The 21051-nt window shown below is 55.2% G+C and overlaps 1 protein-coding gene across 5 annotated transcripts in view; it reads right to left on the reverse strand.

The window, feature by feature from the left end:
- Window positions 1–4236: 4236 nt before the first annotated feature.
- KAZN (kazrin, periplakin interacting protein) overlaps window positions 4237–21051 on the reverse strand; it is a 170329-nt gene continuing 153514 nt past the window's right edge. For all 5 annotated transcript variants that reach the window (XM_037379799.1, XM_037379800.1, XM_037379803.1 and 2 more), the window contains 7 exons: window positions 16892–17083; window positions 8710–8846; window positions 8137–8307; window positions 7566–7755; window positions 7237–7367; window positions 6891–6941; window positions 4237–6311 (listed from right to left, as the gene is read on the reverse strand). In XM_037379799.1, the coding sequence (XP_037235696.1) occupies window positions 6144–6311; window positions 6891–6941; window positions 7237–7367; window positions 7566–7755; window positions 8137–8307; window positions 8710–8846; window positions 16892–17083 (1040 nt within the window). In that variant the 3' untranslated portion in view covers window positions 4237–6143. The remainder of the gene's footprint in view (window positions 6312–6890; window positions 6942–7236; window positions 7368–7565; window positions 7756–8136; window positions 8308–8709; window positions 8847–16891; window positions 17084–21051) is intronic.

Below are 21051 nucleotides of genomic sequence, written 5' to 3' on the forward strand. Positions count from 1 at the left end.
CCTTGCTCGCCACGCTGCCGGCGTGCAGGTAAACACGAGCACAGTATTTGCCAGGTACCATCTGCACTGACAAACTGGCTTCGGTGGCCGTGCCACGGCTGCCTGCTCCCAGTCGAAGCCCAGTACCCAGTTCCCAGCGCTCCAGCCCAGGCGAGCTTTCCCAAGGTTTCCCGTGGGGACATGGACACGGTGGAGCCCCAGCTTTGCCCCTGGTATGACAATCTGTCCCCAGCCTGCTTGGTGATGGGCTCCCTCAGATCCCAGCTCCCAGCTCCCAGCCAATGTGTGCTGGTCTATACTGGTATCTCTCTTCCCCATGCCTTGGTTTCTAGAGCCCGATGTAGAGACCACCTGCCGGGGCTGGGGGCTGGAATCTGCTGTGCAAGTGGGGGGGGGGGGGGGGGGGGGGGAAGAGGAAAAGCAGCTGCCTGGGAGGCAGGATCACCATGAAGGTGACCCAGGGGCTGGAGCCCCCCTGCTGCGGAGCCAGGCTGAGGGGGCTGGGGCTGCTCAGCCTGGGGGAGAGACGGCGCCGGGGGGACCTTGGGGCACCTCCCGGTACATAAAGGGGCTACGAGAAAGCAGGAGGGGGCTTTGTATGAGGGCACGTGGTGACAGGGCAAGGCCGGAATGGCTTTAAGCTGAAAGAGGGGAGACTGAGGTTGGATCTTGGGAAGAAACTGCTCCCGGTGAGGGCGGCGAGGCGCCGGCACGGGCTGCCCAGAGCAGCTGCGGGTGCCCCAGCCCTGGCAGTGCCCAAGGCCAGGCTGGACGGGGCTGGGAGCAGCCGGGGCTGGGGGGAGGGGTCCCTGCCCACGGCAGGGGCTGCAGCTGGGTGCTCTGTGCGGTCCCTTCCCACCCAAACCGCTCTGTGGTTCTATGCTTTCTGCATGCTCCTACCTGGCACAACCCTGCGCTTCCTGCAAGCATCTCCCCAGCGAGGCGAGAAGCTGGCTTCAGAGGCAGTGGGGCATCCCCGGGGGGTGCCGTGATGTGGTGCCAGAGGACCGTGGTTCCAGTACAACCAGTCTAACCGCCATGCCAGGTCACCATCTGTCATTTCAAGTGCACACCATGTCTGCAACCTGGAAAACTGTAAATACAGCTGCTGTATTAATAATAAGAGTAATAAGTAACCTGCTGCTTCCTCCTGGCGCCGGCCTGGGGGCTGCTGCATCTCCCCTGTGATGCTCTGGCTTAGCCCTGCCTTGCCAAAGTACAGCTTGGCTGGGCAGAGCCCTCCCCTTGCCACCAGTGCAATGCACAAGAGGTGGGGTGAGGAACTTCTTCATTGTCCTTCGGGCTTCTGCGTCCTGGCTTGTACCATCGGGAAGGGAACAGCTGGATCAGGACAAGAGAGGGCTCGGGAATATGATTTCCAGGGCTTGAGGATACCAGGGCTGGAAGAGAAGAGCTACAGTGGTGTTGCATGGCCAGATATTTAAAAGATCTGAGCGAAGGTTTAACGTGGCTTTGCAAAATTAGGAGCAGATGGCAAGTGATGGCTTGTGCCCGAGAGAACAGGGAACTGCTGGGAAACCACTCACCAGCAATGATAAAACTCCAAGGAAACCTTATGCTCTGGATATGGGTCCTGATGGCAGCTTCAGTGTCCCAGTCGGATGGAGCGGGGCAACTTGGTCCGTGCTGCTGCTGGTGTCACAGCTGCATCGGGTTGGGGCGGTGGGAAGCCAAGGACAGAGGCTGACACGGGGGAAAGTTGCAGGGACATTGCTTGCTCAGCGGAGCGGGACGTCCCAGGGGCCACGCAGGATGCCGGCGGTGAGGGATGCTCACAGGCATCCCCTGGGCTACGTGGGCGAGGACTCAGAAAGGCATTTCCAACATGGGCTTTGGACACACCAAGCAGTAGGAGCAGAAGACACCTTCAAGGAAAACACTGAAACCAGGTGAATAAACGACAGGAACATTTCCAGATTTTCCAGCAATCCTAAGGAACAAACCAGCAGCCTCAGCAGCGGCCCTGGTCACCAGCACTCAGGGAGATGCCACCGTTTGTGGCCCCCATCACCCGCAGCCTGTGCCCGACCGCATCTAACTCCACCAACTGCCGTGATGATTTAGTCAGGAGTTAGGGTATGCAGGTTGAGCTCCTTCGTGCCAAGCAGAGCTCAGGGAGGTGAGGTAACCTGCCTAAAGCGGGGGGTGAGTCAGCACCGAGGCAGGAAACCTCCCTGGGACTCGCCCCTGCTGCAGCCTCCAACCACGCTCCTGATCTACAGGTTATTAGTGCGCGGCTCCGGTTGGAACGGCGCTGGAAGACAACGTCAGGGCGAGCACAGCTCGCTTGCCCACCGGTGAAGGAGCGCAGCAGACCCCAGGTGCCCCCCTCCACAGGGTACCCTGGCTGCCCCGGCACAACACCCCATGCCGGGCATGGAGCCGTGACATTTTTCTTTCTTGGTCAAAAGTCCTCACCGGGGAAACGCGCGTGTGACTGCGCAACGACATCCTGGGTGCAAAGTGCAGAAACACCGCCAGCCAGACCGAAACCAAACACGCCTGGTCTGACAAACCGCCTGGCCTCGCTCGTCTGGCCCTTTCCGTGCCTCTAAGGCACCAAGAGGTCTGGTCTCCAGCCGGGAGCGCTGCAGGGGGTCGTTGACTTTGGGTACCCCACTGGCCACGTGAGCCTCCGGCCATGGGCACAGTGTCACCGAGGCGGCTGCTGTGTCCCCTGCGCTGGCTTCGGCAGCTGCGACGCTGCTGGCTCCAGGCCCAGATGCGGCTCGGGGACTGCTCACATGATGGCAGCATCGCAGCACGCTGCAGCAGGGATGCAGCTGATGTGCAAGAGGATGCAGCAGCCGTGCAGCGGGGTCAGGTTCCTGCAGCCCAGGCATACTGGCTTCCACTGCCAGGGAAAAACAGGTCTGGGAGGAACAAAGCCACCAAGGAGACATCTCCCAGCCCAGGGCACCTGTGGGCTGCAGGGAACAAGCCCCCTCTGCTCGCCCTGGTGCAACCAGCCCTGGTGGAGACGATGACACCGGTTTCCCCCTCACCAGGGACAGGTGGTGGCCCAGGACACCCATCATGGTCCCACAGCACCTGCTAGAACCGCTGAGAGGCAAGACCCATGCCTGGACTGGTGTTGCACCCACAGCCCTGCTGCACTCCCCGCTGCTGAAGGGTGCTCGCAGCTTTGAAACCCGTGGGTGGGGTGGGCAAGCACCTGCACCCTGTCCCTCGCACCCTGCAAACCAAGGGCAAAACCAAGGATTTGCAGGGAACCGCTCCGAGCCTGGCAAATCCTGCCAGTCTGTTCCTGCCTCATCCCTGCTGCAATCCACAGTCACTTTAATGCGATGTTGAATTCCCAGTCTTACAGCTCCAGGTGACAGAGCTGGGCAGCCAGCTGGCTGCTAGGTATTTCTTTGTTTGTTGTTATTTTCTTTTTATTTCTTCCTCAAACTCCCTCCATCATTTCAGACTACAGTGGCTCTTACCTGCTCTGCAGCTGCTCACAAACCCAGAAGGACATTTCTGTTAAAAAAAAAGGAAAAAAAAAAAAAGGTACATCTTTCAATCTATACTATACCCTCATGGGTTAGAAAAACAGAAAATCATTGCAAGTTTTTTCTGAAATGGTCATTTATTTTTTTTTTCCCCAGTCAATCGTAGCTTGTGTACCTTGAGCGGCTCTGACGACGGAACGGGGCTGGGGGATGCTTTCCCGCGGGACACCGTGCCCTCCCCAGCCACACCACGGCACCAGCCACCCGGTGCCACCTGCCCGCAGCCCCCTGGCCCCGTTGGAGGTGCTGGCACAAGTGACCAATGCCTTCCACAAAGTAATAATATATCTCTCCATAAAAAAACTGTAACAATAATTTATCTGCTAACAAGCATTAAGAGCACAAAACCACCTCATTTCTCTGCCCCACCTGCTCCTCTTGCACCTTAGCATTACGCGTTCTGTATCCAAGAGGGACATCTCGCCGTTTCCCCACATTCCCAAATCTTTACTTACCTTAAATCCTTAAACTTGCTGTTTTTACAGCTGCACCGACAGCCCTGGCCTCCCACCAGCATCACCGCATCTGGCTGTGAGTGCTTGGCCGGCAGCTGGTCCGGGGGAAGAGCTGGTCCAGGGATGCAGCTGTCTCCCGCATCCCTGTCACCCCAGGGACCCCACCTGTGCCCATGTGCCACTGCCGACGCCAGCCCAGCATCTCCGTTGGACAAGCAATTAAATCACGTGGAGCTCACCCATACTTTAAAATAAGCTTTATTTAGATCTTTTATAATTTTATATTTGCATCCATGCCTTCAAGGATTCTCCCCCACTCACATGGGGAAAAGTTAAATCTAATGTTACCCATAATTCATATGCTATTTATCGAAGTTCTCTTTTAAATAAATCATCCTCTTAGTACTTTTTAGAATTATTTCCTAATTTACAAAAAAGCTGAAATGCAAAGGAAACTACTCAGTAACAAGGAAATTGCTCATCTGTTCTGGTGGTTTATAGTTTAAATTATAAAAACGCAAGGAGAACAAAAAAAAACAACCAACCAACGAACCAAACCCCAAAACCCCAACAAAACGTATAAAAATGCTTCTCTGCGGAGAAAGATGCCACGGGGCAAAGCCTGCCCTGCCAGCCCAGGTCCTCCCCTCAGCAGAGCCCGGGGGGCTGCTCCCTCCACTTGCCCCCCCATGGCCTCCCTGCATCATCCCTTAGGAATACACAGCGCGAGGGCATCAGCGGTTTAGTTCGGTGATTTAAGACAAAAATACCCCTTTTTCAACCGGGGTGCGCGTATCAGAATTAAGAAAAATAATACACTATTATAGCATCATTAAATAAATCTTAATACATTTTTTTTAAGAGCTTAAAATTATATCGTAAGCATTAAAGCATAAGGTACTTGTCTTGGCATAAGCAGAGCGCGGTGTGTGTTAGTGGGGAGGGGAAGCAGCGGCTGCGCCGGGGGGCTGCTCCCAGGGCATTCCCAGGGAATTCGGAAGCACAAGCTCCACCTGCGCCTCAAAATCACCCCGGTGCCACAAAAACCTCCCCGGCGGGGACTCGTACCGATTTCCCCAGCCCCTCCCCCGACAGCAGTAACACCCCACGTGGAAGCGGGGTGGCCAGCCCTGACCGGGCGACGTCTCAGGATATCTCGGGCTATCACCTCTCCCCTGCTCCCAGCTCATGCCAGATCCCCCAAATTTCACTTGAAGCAAAGGGTGAGCCCCCCAGATGTGGGGTAAGACAGAGGGCAAAGCTCCCACCAGTTTCACCCCCCCTCCCCGACCGATTTTCTGGCATGTATTTAAGTTTGCGTTTTCCAAGGCGTTAAGTGCTCCTGGGGCATCTGCAGCCACGGGGCCAAGAGTGCCCACAGTGGGGGGGGGGGTCCACGGTCCAGTCCCCCCCAGCAGCAGCTTCCCAGGACAGTACAGTACAAACACACCCTTCTTCCTCCCCGCCCCATCCCAACCGACATGGAAAAATATAAAAATCCCAAAACTTCTGCAATAATTTAGTTAGAATAGCTCCTCTGGGTTTGTGCAAATAAATTAAAACAACTAAAAAGGAACGTTAAAACACTTATTTCCAGACCGGCAGGCGTTACAACCAGCCCGTGTCGCCTCCGCGGGGTTCGGCCAGGAAGACATCACAGCGAATGAGATTTTTTTTTTTTTTCATTTTTTTCCTTTTTGTGTGTGTGTGTGTTTTCTCTCTAAGGTCCCTCAGCTGGGCAGGTTCTTCGTCCCCAGGCGAGGACATCCCGCGGGCTGGGCTCCGGAAAACAGCGGGTTTCGGACAAGAGACGTCACAAGCACAAAGTGCACAATATTTTGGGTATTTACAGAGACACAGCAGTCCTTCAAGTTTCAAGTTTTGTCAAAAGAAGAAGGAAAAAGAACCAAAAAAGAACAGAACCCCAAAACAAAACCAACAAAAACCCAAACGGACAAACTGAAGTGACAACGGAGGAGTTATCAGTATGGAAGAAAAAAAAAATACAAAAAACCACCATGAAAAAAAGGAAAAAACTGAAGTTACGACACGGCTGCATCGCTCCCAAGACAACAGGTCACACGTCCACAGGCGGGGCTGGGGCAGGGGTATGTACAGCGGTGGCGGTGAGCTGGGGAGAGGTGGGGGGTCACCAGTCCGCATCCTCCTCGATGTAGTAGTCGGGGGCCGTACCGTCGAAGAGGCCGGGGTCGAGGGACTTGCGCTGCTTCCCCCGGGCAAACACCCTGGAGATGGAACCGAAGCCCATCTTCTCTTTCTTCTTTTTCCGCTTCTGGTCTTCCAGGTCCTCTAGAGACTGCGGGGGGAGAGGACACGTGTTTGGCCACGGCGCTTTTCATTGACCCCCTCACCCCCAGCTCCCAACAAGGATGATGGACCACAGGGTCCAGGTCCCCTAAAAGATTTGGGTCCAGGTCCAAAGCAACATTAAGACCCTGGACCAAAAAATAAAAATATCTCTGAAATACACGATAGAATCTGCAGTGAAATTGGGCCCCCTACTCACATTTCTGGGATTTTGGTTTCTTCATCCAACTGCTTCAGGATTTTGGCTCCAGAAATCTAACACCAGAGCAAGCGGCTTACAAAAATACCCCCACGTTTTAGGGGCACATGCAGGAGAATAACCTGATCTAGGCTGTGCCTTACCAAAACTAAGACTGCAATGGCCCCTGAGCACAGCAACTGCCTACGGCATCACCTGGATTTGAGGGAAAATCTCAGAATTCTGAGATTACCATCCTGAATGGTAAGGCTTCTGTGTTTTTTTCCTCCCCTAAAAGCCCCAGCCACCGCCTCTGACAGCCCCCCCAAGTACTTGCTAGCACAGGACAGGGTCTCACGAGCAGGATTTAAACAGGGCTTTGTGCCCTACCTGTACGATTGGGTTGTGCAAGTTCTTCTGTACTGGTCCAGGACTGTCCCCCTGTGGCAGAAGGAGATGGATCCATCTGTATCAGCCTCAACTCAGCCTGGGACCCCCCACCCCCCCAGCAAAAAGCGGGTTGTTTGGGCAGCTGAAAGGCTGTGGGGCTGCAATAAACTCCCTGGGACGCAGCTCTCCGGGCCACTACGCCTCCAACCCATCCCCATCCCCATCCCCAAACCCAGCAGCGCTCTGGGAAGCGAAGGACCCGCAGCATCCCCAGCACCCATCTCCCCAGCCAGACCCACAGAGTGGGGAGGCAAGCCCACCCCCCCCTGCCCCGTAGTGGCCTTACGTTGCAGAGTGAGTGCGTTCGATGCCGGGGTGAGTTGATGTCACTCGGCGTGGATGACCGGTCACCTTCGGCCGCGGAGGCGTCGGAGATGATGGACGGCTGCCGGGAGTGACAGGGACTCACTCTGACCGCTGGAAAGCAGAGCAGGGGGCATTGGGGAGTTAACATCGCGCCAGCAAAAAACATCACACCCACGCCCTGCAAAGCCTCTGAAGCGCTGCCAGAAAGTTGTGCCTGGTTTTCCTTTCCCTCTGGGGGGAATAAGGCAGCTCCCCGAAATGGTTTGGCCCGGAGAACTTGCCAGTGCCCCGACCCCAGGGGGTGCCCACCTTGCCGGTCCGCCGGGTGCTGGGGGTGCGAGTGGTAGAGGGTCTGCTGGCTCTGCCGGATGGCGGCCGTCAGCGGGAGGTCGGCCTGCATCACCCACTCCTGGTTGCCGTTCAGCACCGTCTCGCCCGGCATGGCCAAGGAGTGGCGCTTGGGGACGTCCTTGGTCAGCGTGGCGAGGGACTGCTTGGCCTGGGGAAGGACACCAAGGTGGTGGAGGGGGAAAACCGTATGAACACATCTCCCGGCACTGCAGAACCAGCAGCAACACGCCACGGCCAACCCGCCCTGCCCTTTGCAAGTAAATACCCGAACCCGTTGCTCCCTGCACCGAGGATAACCCGCTCCTTTTTAGCGATGGAGTCTTACTTTTGATTCTTACTTTTTCTGCCACTATTGCAATAACGCAAGCACTGCGGCGAACGCAGGCATGCAACCGCTGCGGCAAACAAATGCAATATGGCAATACACGCAGCAAAACCTGCCAGGGCGTTGGAAGCACCGGAGCTGCTGAGTCGAGCACCTGGCGCAGGGCTGACCCTTGAGACGTGCCCACCGCGTCTCCGAGCTCACCATGGCCAGCTCGGCCTCCAGCTCCTTCATGCGGTTGTCTTTCAGGTCGAGCTGGGAGCGGAGGGCACTGGCGTGGTCCGTCGCCTCCTTGGCTTGCCGCCGCAGCTCCCACTTCTCCCGCTCCAGGAGGTCCTTCTCCTTTGCCAGTGCCTTCACCGCGTCCTCGCTCTCCTGCCGGGACACGGGGCGGCCATCAGGAAGGGGAAACCCACCTGCTACTACAAACCCCTCTGCTGTGATCCCCTCAGGGACCACCCGACCTCTGCCTTGCCAAAGGGCAAGCAGCACCTTTGGGTGTCGCAAGAGCCCTGTGCCCGCAAGCAGGGAGCTGTGGGATGTGGCCGGTCCCCTGAAAAGGGATGCCGGGCGTGCACCTGCTTAAAATTACAACCGATTCCCCACACCTGGCTCGCTGGCCACATTTCCTCTGGGATTTATTTATCCTTAACTCCCTCCAGTCCAGCCCTTGCAGCAGGGGAGCAGAGTTTCACCCGATTGCAACCCAGGTCTTGCGCTCATGCCACTGCCAGCCCCCCATGCCACGAGACCCCGGCGCTGGGCTCCCACGCTCACTTTCCTATGCTGCTCGTAGTTCCTGATGAAGTCGCGGAGCTGCTCCTCGCGGCTCTCCAGCGTGGCGTACAGCTGCTGCATCTGGCTCACCAGGTCCGTCTTCTCTGCCTTCAAGCGTTTGCGGTCGGCTTTCATGGCTGCAGGAGAGATGACGGCTCGAGCGTGGGGGCACAGAACCTTTCTTTTGCCTCCATCACTTTTACTTGTCGAGGAAAAATCATCAAAATTATGACCCTGGGGCTGGGCTGGGTGCAGATGCCCACTCATCCCCATCGCTGCTCCCCTGCAACCCCCTGAAATGCCCATCGCATCGCTGCTGTAGCTCCTAATCATCCCCTGCTCTCCAAGGGGCAGCTCAGCCCCTGCAGAAGGCGATTTGGGAGCAAAACTGCTGCTGCAGCCACAGGGCCCGGCGCAGGAAAACCTGCTGCTCCCTTCCAGGATAAATAAACCACAACCGGTTTATTTTTAGCAGCCAGGCAGATTCCTGCAGCGCTCCCACGAGCCCAGGGCACGGCTCCCCGCGTGCCCCCTTCCAGCTCAGCAATGCTGCATGGGGATGGAGCGGGATGCGATGTGGGGGGGTTTGGCCAGCCCCCCAGAGGAAATCAAGACCTTTGTGTTTTCCCTCGCCCACGCACCAGCAAGGGATGCTCGCCGACCACCAACCCGGGGACAGCTTTGCTGTAAGTCTGGTAAAACCGGGGAGGCATTAGAGAAATACCACGTAGGACAAAGGGCTTCAGTAATTTCCGCACGTTAAGGGCTTTGCCCAAGCCTTGAACTTGGTCCTTGGCAGCGCTGCAGAAATGCCCCGCGGCTCCCTGCTCCAGATACAACCCACCCCCCAAAAATAATACGCAGAATCAAAATGCAAACATTGCTTTTTGTTATAGGACAGACTCTGCGTGCTTTTCCACCCGGAGGAAGTGCTGCTCTCAGGGGAGTGGGATGGTATGAAACAACCCCTGCCCCTCCAGCGCTCGCTGCACTGCAAGCAGCTGAGCCTTGTGACTCACCCCTCTCCATAAGAAAAAAATAATAAATCCAACTCCCCTCCAAATCCCCAGAAAAACCAGCCCCAAGCCCACCGAGAGCTGTCTGTATTACAAAACCCTCCAGATGACAGCACCATCACGAGTGGGACCCATCTCCACACACGGGTCCAACCTATTTCTATTAAAGAAACCCAGGAGGAGCGTTTCAGCACAGGCGGTGCGTCCCACCCGCCCCGTCAGGAGTCACTCTGTCTGGGGGCTCATCCTGCCCCATGATGGGCCTCAGCTCCTCCCGACGAGACACGTGTGTGATAAAGACTGGATGGAGGAATGCAAGAAAACCATTACCACGGCACGCTTACGAGGAAATTAATTCCCTTTGTGCAATGAGCACCTTCGGTACCCTTGGCTTTGCGCCTCTGCCCTCCGCCAGCCCAGGAAGGCTTGTGCGGACCCTCCCTCGGCTGGGGACCCTCAGCCCCGGAGCTGCTTTTTGTTAAATACTCAGATAAAAGCATTTCCACCTGTGTGCAGGCAAGGAGAACATTGATATTAGATCCACACCAGCATCCTCAGGCAGAATAACCTACTAACAGCACCGTGTGTAACGCACCAGCGTAATGCACTGCCACAGCCCCCTAAAGAAGAGTAGCACCCCTGCTCAGCCAGCTGTCGAGCTCACCGCAGCCACCTCCCGCATCCCATCCCAGGTCATCAGGACTGCTGACTCGCGGAGGGATGTGCTCGGGAAGGAATTTCTTTCCGTCCACAGTTGTTGCTGTACACGTGTGCTGGGGAGATGCTTGGGATGGAGCCAGTAAGGGCTTGCAGGTTAGCGCAGGAAAAGGTTTGGGGGGGGCGGAAATCAGACCACAGGGTGGAAGAAGAGGGAGACGTTTGGGACAACACAGATTGTCATCCATTAAAAACCGGGAGCTGAAATTTTGAGATTTTTCGGACTAACTACTCTGCTATTAAGCATTGCAGGTAAATCTAAACACGGAAAAACAACAAACCAGCTAAGAAATGCCATAACGATTCCCGTTGTCCTGTGACAGGGAGCACTGGGGGTTCCTCCTTGCCTGCTTCAACGAACGTGACTCCTCCTGGGACAACTGAGCTCCTTCCCACACCAGGACTTTCCTTACTTTTTTCCCCACTTAGGAAATTCCTACAGAAACCATCTAAAAATAACCGCAAGAGGACTACAGGTAAGGTTTTAAAAAAGCCCTTCCCACCACCTGCGTGTCTTTAACCACACGTGACCTCAAAACTCATTCCAAAAGCAGAAGGAAGGATGCGCGGAGCGAGCCAGACCCGCGGAGCCGGGTACCCAGCACCACCGTCCATGCTGGCTGCCGTTCCAGGGCACATGTTAGGTGACCTGGGCTCCAGCAGGGGAATTTCTGCCCCTCAGAACCCTGCCCAGGCAGGGTCCATCTCAGCCCCATCCCCGCAGGACATCACGCTGCCAAAACCCCTGTTTTCAAGCCCTTGAACGCTTTGTGACACTTATATAGGAATTTTTTCATTTCCTTGAGGATACCGAGAGGCTCTTGCCAAAGTTTAAGTCACATCTGCACTGGATGATGCTGGAGACAACAAAAGGCTCCTAATGAATTTAATTAAAGAGTGAGTCCTCTATAGCATACAACCTGTTTTAATTAGTGGCAGCGTTCAGGGTCCTTAAAGATTTACAGAAAACACTTCATCGCTTGCCAAAAATTCAACAACTGTTCAGAAGTACTATTAGGAAAAGAGCACCTACCACCTCCCAGGGTTGAATATTTACCAGTATTCAGGCTAAGCAGTGCAGCAGGAAGGTAATGGACTTTGGCTACTGCAAGAGCAGTTTCTTTCCTATTAACCCCAATGGACAATTTACCTTTTGTTTCAATTGGGATTTGAGAGATTTGCTAAAATTAATGCACTTTTTTTTCCCTCCCTGCCATTACCAGCACTCTCCCTCCTCCGAAACTGATTAGCTCCTCAGCTTACAGAAGATTTATCAGCCATTTGAGAACGTAATTCCAAACCCAATTAATAGGAAATTAATTGAAAGAGGCAGGAGAAAAATAAGAAGTTAGGCAGAAGCGAGCAGTTAGGGCTGCCAGTGGCTCCTGGACCGAGCACCGCTTGGTGCAGCAGCTTAATAGGTTCTTAGCAAACAAGCCTGGCTAATTACTCAGCCAGGGAAAATGAGCCATTGCAATCCACGGTGTGACGGCAGGGGCAGCCAAGGGGCAATAAAGTGGGTTTTCACTGGCCATCGGGGCCATCCCAGGAGACGAAATGGTGAAATTTTTTCTTTAATCTGACAACCCAGGGCCACGTTTCTGTGTCCCACCCCCTCAGGAACAGCTCAATACACCCCGCCCTCCCGCCCATCTGCACGGTGGGCTCCAGCAAAATCTCCGACCTGTTCGTCGACCCAAGACAGCAAGAGAAGCAAGAAATCCTAAACCTGTACCGTGAGTGGAAACTGTTTACCTCACGCAGCTTATTTGCATTATTTATTTTCCCCTCCCACCCACAGCACATGGCAGAAGCAGAGGGGGAACCCACCAGCCCCCCCTCAGACTCAGCACCTTGGCACCAGCCCTGGCAGCAAGCGGTGGGCAAGACAGGTTGGGAACAGTGGTGTGGACCCCCCAGCCCCCATCACTGCCCCCCACGTCCCCGCTAGTCCTGTAGCAGGTCAGCCTGTGCTCCCGTTATTTGAGCTTCCACGTCCTGCCACACGATCCATCCCCTGAGCATCGCTCCTTCCGGAGAAGAAGGATGATGGCCACAGAGTGGTGACGGGACCCACTCTACACCAGACTCCTCTTGCAGCCAAAACAATTAAAAATCCCTGCCCCCCAGAGCCTTCTGTTTCTACCTTTACCTAATGAGCCGAAATCTAACCGCTCCCATGTGCCAGCCTGAGCGGTACATCCCTGGCCAGGGCAGAGGCACAGCTGAGCCGCCCAGCGATGCCACCACCGATGGTGCCACCACCCCACGGTCCCTGCCTTGACACCTCACCAGCCTGGATGGGAATTAGCTGCTGCTTGCTAAAACCGAGCATCTTCCTGCTACGATGGGGGCTGTGATAAATACCATCCCATCCCTTCAACATTAATAATATCTAATTAAGGGAAAGTGAGGCAGTGGTGGTTGCACCATCTAGCCCAGGTTTGCTTGGAGAACACCTGGATCATAATTAATTTGGCTTCCTTGGTAATGGGATGTTAGATGAAACCCACTATGTTTGGGCCGCGGCAACCTGCCTCTGCTTGGCTACCTGCTCCCGGGATGAAGCGGCAGATCCCAAACACAAGGCAGGGCACTGGCAGCGGCCACGGCCACCTCTGACTCCCATCTGCTTGTGAGCGCTTCCCTTGCTGGGTACAAGGTGGATTTTCATACCAGGAATGGGATCCGAGCCAACTAACACTTACTGAGTCATGTACTTCTTCTCTAACACGGGGAAAGGCATGCTCGGGGGGCACCGCTCCAGCCTCGGCAATGCCCTGTGCAAGAGGAACGCGTAAACCCATCCTGTCCCATTAACATTCACTTAATTTCTCCTGTTTCTCTGCCCCAACCATGAAATTCAACATTGTCGCCATGACTAACCCATAAAATCAGTCAGCCCTGTGCAGGAGTCGCAGGCTCTGTAGTTAAACGGGCGCTGCCGTCACCGTCTGTGGAGATGGTCTTGCTGTCAAAGCCATCAATGTCACGCGGCGTCGGGCAGAGGCACCGCTCGCTCCCAGGTACACGGAGGTACGGTGGGGGCAGATTTGAGCAAAGTGCCAAATTTCAGGAACAACAACAACAAAAAATAATCATGTGAGGCGTTCACCTTGCGGGCATTTACCTGCAACCACCCTGCTGCGAGGCCAAGGGCTTGCCAAAGCAGAGCCCCAGGGGTCACCAAGCTGGTCAACGACTTGTGCTGTGACTTTAAGGTGGGTCTTCACAGGAGCAGAACAGGTTATCTGTACAGAGCCCCACGTCCTTTTGGTGGAGGGGGCTTCCTCCGCTGGGTCCAGGGCTGAGACGCCCATCTGCTGGATGCCCAACCACCAGGACACCCATCTGCTGGGACATCCAACTTCCCACTCCTTGGCCACCCCCTTTCACTGCAGCCAGCCAGGGGTGCTGGGGGTTTCTGCGGGGGGCTTGCCGCAGCCCAAACACCCTCCCTGGGGGCTCACAGCTCCGAGGTGCGGGTTTGCGAGGGAGGAGACCACGCTACGACCCATTTGCGGAGCAGACGCCAAGCCGGATCACGCCTCCCCGAGCTGCGGGAAAGCCAGCCCAAGGTCTCCACCTTGGCAGTCGAAAAGGAAACAGAAACCAGGTTTGCTCTCCCTGTGATAATCCCGCAGGTGAGCTCTGGCATATTGGATAAACCTGCCCACAAACGGGGCTGCTGCCATTAGCCCACACACTCACAGATGTCACCTGGCCAAGAGGCTCCTCAAGTCCTCCAGGCGCTCGGGCACAGTCCCTTGCAGCAGCAGGACCAGCAGCAATAAAGCTGTCTGCAACTTCTCCTGCCAGAGATTTCTGCATCAGAAATCCAGAACACATCCACACCTTTCCAACCAGGGCTGGGGAAAAATATCTACGTGCATTAACACTGTAAGCATGATCGGGAGTCCCAGCCCCAGCCAAGGAGGAGAGGATGGTAGGACGTAGCGCTATGGGATTCTACTTGGACGTGAACCGATTTTGAAAAAAGTGCAAGCGATGGAATTAGCCCAGAAAAAGGTGCAACAAGGAAGCCTAAAGCACATGCTGCTGGGGATACTGAAACTGCTCGAGTCAGTCCTGCAGAGCAGCCTGTGCTGCTGCAGATCCCTGCTCCCCCCCTCAGCACGGCACCGGGAAGATGCCACACGGGCTGGTCACCGGCTCTGCCCCCGTGCAAAATCGGGACGGGCTGGAAACGCACTGCCAAAGAGGGACGATGAGCCCACGCTCCTCCACCCAGACCAAACAGAACCCTGCGTGGCCATGGAAAACAAAGGCACTTGAACCTGCAGGAGCCCCCCTGAACGCAAACCCTGCCGGCAAACCTTCTCCGCTTCCCTCGGCATGAAGGCCCTGTGAGCCAACATCTATCTGAACCGGTTGCGTCGTGCTTCCAGGCTCAGAGCCAGCAACGACAACAGATTTCCATATAATTTATCTGCTAACGACGTTACACGCGCCCCAAGGCTGGCCTTGCACCGCTGCAGGCGCAGGGATGCTGCAGCCGATGCTGCCGGGCATCCTTCAGCCAGGAGCACGGGGCTGGGCAGCGCTGCGTGCTGTGGGGTGGGGGCAGCTCTGGGAGCCACGGGGATCGGCTGACACGAAGTCCTGAGCTACAGGACAGTGTGGCCGGGTATCCCGCAGCTCCCTGTGCTGCCTTATCCCGCAGCTCCTTAACACAGAGCCATTACTTCCCCCAGCGCCTCTATTAGCAGACACGTTTCTCCTGGCAGAGCCATTCACCAGGCGCAGTTATTGCCGTTTTTTCCCCCTTTTTGGCTACAGATAACTTTTTCACAGAAAGGAAAAAGGATTTTTCCCCATCCCTCCAGCTGCTGATCCCGTTTCCATATTACCCATCTCCATATCCGCCGCCGTGCTAAGCCTGCTCTGCTGCCCAGCGCCTCCAGCCCAGCTCGTGGGGCCGGATCCAGCACGGCGAGCTTTTCCAAATTACCCCAAAGCTTTCCAGTATTGCAGGGGAGGGACGGAGCATCGATTTAAAAAGGCTTCTTGTTACGCACCATTCCAAGTGCAAGCTGAGATTCCCGCTTCCCAGCCATCACACCTGCAAAGAAGTCCTGGAAAACTAATCCCAGTGGCTCACATCGCAGCCCAATAAAAAACCTACATTATATTCCTTAAATACTCACGATTCTCAAGCCAACCCCAGTTTTTCTCTATACTATCCTCCGCAGAAGTGCTTATAACCTCGCTGCAGCTTCCTAGATGACTACTACTAATTTTTTTTGGAAAGAGGCTTAAAATAGTTCTGCTTTTCTGTATTTTGTGTTTATCAGCACTTCTCCCTCCCCGTCCACACGGAGCAAACATTCTCTCATTAAGGTTTTTCTTCTCCAGTTACAGTTTTATAGACCCAGAGCATTTTCTGCTGCTGGAGGCTGCACTGGTGGCCTGAGGGGGCTCAAGATTTTAAAGATATTTTGGCTGTTACTAATTTATAGGAATGTTTTTGCCAATCAGAGAGCAATAGAATAATATTTTCTGAAATCCCCTCCCCAAAAGGAGACTCAGGCCAATTCCCTGCCCCCCCTCTACATCTCAGCCCCTCGGCTGGGGGAAGATGTGATGGGTTGGGGCTCTCCCACCCTGCAGCCCCTCCTGTGCCGCTCAGCCTCTGAGCACGAGTCCTTCTGGCAGCCTCTCCATAACCCGCAAACAGGAGCCGACACGCAGAAGTTACACTCGGTACGTGCAGGATTTGAGATGATATTTAGAGCCGCGGCACTGCAAGGGTTGAAGCAGAAGAGCTTTCCCCCACCCAGGCTCACCCCCTGGCTCCAGCCAGATCCTCCTGCCCGGACAGAAGTTTTTGGGGTAACAAAGCTGCGCCGCGGTGTTGCGCTCTGCTCGCCCCATTCCCTTGCCTGCAGCACCCCAATCCACGCGTGACAGCAGGAGACCCGGCCCCTGCCTCCAGCAGCGCTCCCGCTAACTCCAGGCGGGATAAAGCAAACTGCAGCCACCAGGAAACTCTGCTGCTTCCCTCCTAGAGTCCGAGGGGCTGGGATCCAACGCACCCCCACCTCACCAGCTGCCTTGCAGCTGCTCCCTTGGCTCTACTCTACAGCTGGCTGCAGCGGGATTCCTTTGCAAATGCCCTCCATCCCATTTCCCAGCTCGTCCTGTCCCAGTGCCACCCCTCGTCCCATCCCAGTACCACCCCTCATCCCATCCCAGTGCCACCCCTTGTCCCGTCCCAGTGCCACCCCTCGCCAGGGCAGGACAGCAGGGGGGTCCCAGGGAGCACTGTCCTGCCATCACCCCCCCCCCCCCCCCCACATGCACACAGTGAATGCATGCTGCCCAGCCCAAGTGAAAAGGACAGGTTTTCCTTGCCTCAGTGATTAATTTCTTGGAATTTTGGGGTTGTACTGGGGGGGTGCACGCGAGGAAGGACGCGCAGCCCTTACCCTGCAGAGCCTCCTTGGCGCGTGCCAGCTCCTGCTCCTTCTGCGCCAGCTGCACCTTCAGCTCGGTGGCAGAGAGCACCTCCGGGGACTTGCTGCCGTGCGTCTCCTCCAGGTCTTTCGTCAGCATTTCCTTCATTTGCCGGAGCAGGTGAACCTCCTCCTGCAGCTGGGCCACCTCCTCCCGCAGCAGCGCTGGAGGAAGAGGAGACACAATGTGAGGAAGTGACCGACGGCTCCCGGCACGGCCCCACACACCCGCTGCAAACTCCAACCCGGGGGAAACGCTGCCGAGGCGACCACCCCACGTGCAAAACCGCTTTGCACAGCCCAAAACCTGCAGCAGTGCTCGCAGCACACCGGGACCGGAGGAGGAGGAGGAAGGATGTGATGGGGAGGTGCCGGGTAGGGAGTGGGGAGCCTTCCCTGGGTACTGGTTTCCAGTTTTTGCATTAAGAAATTAAAAGTAAGTGTTAATACATAATAGTAATAATAAAAATAAACCAAGAACCACCTCCCCACCCAAACCACTCACTGGTGGGGTGCTCATATGGCCAGCATCCCACAGAGGCTGCTGAGCTCTGCTGTGCCCCATAGGATGCGCTTCAGTCTGCTCCGGCCAGCCACGCGTGTGGGGTGTACTCAGAAATATTCAGCAAAACCTCTCTGAGACTGGGAAAGGGAAGACGATGCTTCCACCTGCGGACCTGAATCCTGAATTTTTCAGGTTTACACTGGGTGAAAGCTACACCCCTCACAGCAGCCGCGTGGCAAAAGCATCCCAGTGCATCCCAGCACATCCCAGCCTGGGTCCCCTCTGCAGCGGGAAAGCTCCAGCAACCTCCTTTCCTACAGCTATGCCCACTCCTGGGGGTCATAAAGTGCTTTTCTGCTATTCCTACATTGCACCCATACCCTCACTTCCCCTCGCTACCCTGTTCCTGCAAAGCACCGCTGGGCCATGCATGCGCCGCTGCGATCCTCCGCACGAGCCAGACATCGCGATGCAAAATGACTCGCGGCAGCGTGCGAACAGCTTTATTCTGCTTCCCCCGCCCCCGCCCCCACCCCCCGCCTTTGAGAACACACAGAGAAAAAACCCTTACTCATCCAAAGGGGGTTAGTGATTGCTTGGGTTTGCACCGTGCCTGGGGATATGGGGAGAAAACCCCCACCCCTCAGCATGCATGTTATGGTTACAGAAAAACAAAAGAAATCAACACCCTATCTCCAAGCTGCTGCTGTTGGGTCCTTTCCCCAGTATCAGACACCCTGGGGGCCACCAGCTGGGCACGAAACACAGAGGGTTTGTCTCCTATTTTTGCCGAGGTCCCTCCACTCGCGCTGGCGAAGCGGCGGAGGAGACTGTGGCGGCAGGACAGGGAGAGGCGGCTCCCCCCCCGGCCCCACCAGCAGTTGCGCCAGGAAGGCATAAAATCTGGTTTGCATACTTGAAATGCTTCCCGTATGAAAACTGGCAAGGCCCCATGCTGTAAATTATTTAGCAGTAAAGTCACTAACGAGGAACAGTCGAGCTCCGGGCTGCAGATTTCGGTGCAGTCCAAAGCGCTTTCTTGAAATTCATGTAAAAAGCAAGAATCGAGAGGGGGTCAAGGCTGGAGGCGTCTTCCCCTGGGGGGGCTGCAGAAGTGCAGCGTTTCCCCTCCAGCCTTTGGGAAGCCGGGGGGATGCGAGGGACCCGTACACGTGTAGTATTTGCTGTGCAAAACCCACCCAGCGCCTTCCCCAGGTGCGCAAAACCCCAGGCGACCCCACAGAGCACCAGTGCCTGCCACGAACCGCTCAGGTTTCCCACATGGATAATTAATTTCCACGTCTCGTTCCAAGCCACCTCACCCAGGAGATGGGGTGGGCTGCCCCCAGCAAAGACCCAGTGTGGGACGAGGGAGGCAGGGCAGTTGGCGCAAGGGCGATGGAACCCGCCGGGTTTCTGCAAATTGCAGCATTTTGGTGGGAACCCCTGAACAGTCCCAAGGAAGGGCAGCCCCGGGGGTGGATTTATGCAGCAGGGAATCCTGGAGGGGTCCTTGGGCACAGCCCGAAAGCAGATTTTCAGCCGCTTCTTACAAAGCTCCTGTCTACAAAGCGCTGCCCGACACAGCTTCCCCGAAACCACCGTTCTGCTCCAGCCCTGGTTAGAAAACGGCAAAAAGCACCCCAAAGGCGTTCCTCCTTTGAAGCAGGCTACAAGGCCATTTAATCCCCAGCTTCATACTCTGCTCCTGAAACCACTGCAAGATTAAATCCAAGATCCAGAAGAAGCTGCAGGTGCAAGCAGGGAAGGAGCGTATGGCACCGTGTGCCCCGTGCCACCGGCTGCCAGGCACACAGCTTCAGCTGCACGCTTATGGCAAAACCTCAGCTATGGAACCCCAGATCAACCAGAAACCAGGGATTCTTGCTTTGGCATATCCATATAATTTAAGATATATATACATCATCTATTAAAAAAAATGTATTGTGCTTTGTGATACGTATTCATTTTTGCAATACATCTACATTTTGTAATACATACATATATTGCAAAGCACAATCCCCTTTTTTTACAGATAGATATACACATAAAAATTGCAACACGCAGGCCACGCAGCCAAGGTGCGCCAGGAAAACCCTACACCCCTTGCTAGGCTTGGAGAGTGAAAGACCTCACCAGTTTTTCAATACACCGCCAAGCACTGCAGTCCTTGCTCCCCTCCCAGCTCCCTCCTGGGGCTGCTGCCGGTGCCTTCACCATAAAAACCTGGAACAGGCTTTGCGGCAAGACAAACCATCCGGACCCTTCCCATCGAGTTTCTAAAGGGCTTTCTGGGAAAGAAGCTGGCATTTCAGGGAAGCGATGGGAGTGACAGCATCTCCCGGTCTCCTTTGGAAACCATTTCACGAGCGATTTCTTGCATCATTCCAAGCTTCTTCACAGCACCCGCTGCCAGGCAGGCTGGACGGCAGCAGAGCCCCGGTGTTGCCTTGCACCCGTCATTACCCTCCGCTGCGCAGGATTCCCACCCCGCTCTGATATTCCCCCGGGCTCCCCATCCCTCCCACCCATGCCAAGTTTAAGCGCCTCAATAAATGATTCAAAAAGCGCCATTTGCAGGCAGCCCTTAGCGATCCTTACAGAAAAGTTCCAATAACTGGGAAAATAGGGCCAATTATTCAGGAACCTCATTCCAACCCCTATTCTTCCCCATGCAGACGGCTCGGCAGGGATTTCCATACACTTTCCCGTGGGCTGGATGGGTCTGGGTCTCCATCTGAAGGCACAAAGGTGCTGCCCATGGCTTGAAGCGAGCATCCCCTCTCTAACGGGGGCCGGGGCTCAGCACCCCACACATGGGGCTCCACACGCATCCCCAACATGATGCAAAAATACAATGTGGAGGACAGAATAATTTTTTTTTTAAATTTTTGCAGTTTGCCCTTGCAAGCATTGCTACGCTGGGGTGCAAAGTTACATGTGCTGTTAGGAATTGCCTCCCAAATGTAACAACCTTGAGGCAAAAAGCTGCCACAGCACATTTTCCCCAGCATTTTTGCCCCTTTTTATCTTTTTAACCTTTTTTTGGAGTACATGTGTGACTACACGCTACAATTCCTGAGGACCTGGGGGGAAGGAGGTATCATCCCGCACGGACGAGCCCTGTCACACGCTGGCTCATTCCAGCCCTTTCCAAATCTGCCCCAAGTGGGCAGCGATAAAATTAATGCAATTTAAACATTTCCCGGACTAACTGACAAAAACTACCATTCATGCTGAAATAACTGGCTGTTAATTATCTTTCAGTTGATAGCATTAAACTTCCCTGACACTATCGAATTCTGCACCCTTGACGCTTTAAGCCCTGAAGAGACAACGTAAATAAGACTTTTGCAGGGGTTTTAATTGTGGCGGACACCTCCAGACAGCATCTGGGGCCGAAGTTTCCACTCCTGCTCCTGCAAATCCCACCTTGGGCTCCTCTCGGCAGCAGATCCACCGGCCATGCAGCAGCAAAGCCTTTTACTGGCCTTGGAGCTGGCATCACTTTAAAAACATCCATTTAAAAGCCTTTTTTTCCCCTGTGTAACTCAGCTGACACGATTGCTGTACACGCGTTTCTGTCTTGAGAGGGTACAGATTAAAAATGAATGCGGTGTAAACGTCA

This window comes from Falco rusticolus, chromosome 3, assembly GCF_015220075.1.
Source record: "Falco rusticolus isolate bFalRus1 chromosome 3, bFalRus1.pri, whole genome shotgun sequence".
NCBI classification, from domain to species: Eukaryota; Metazoa; Chordata; class Aves; order Falconiformes; family Falconidae; genus Falco; species Falco rusticolus.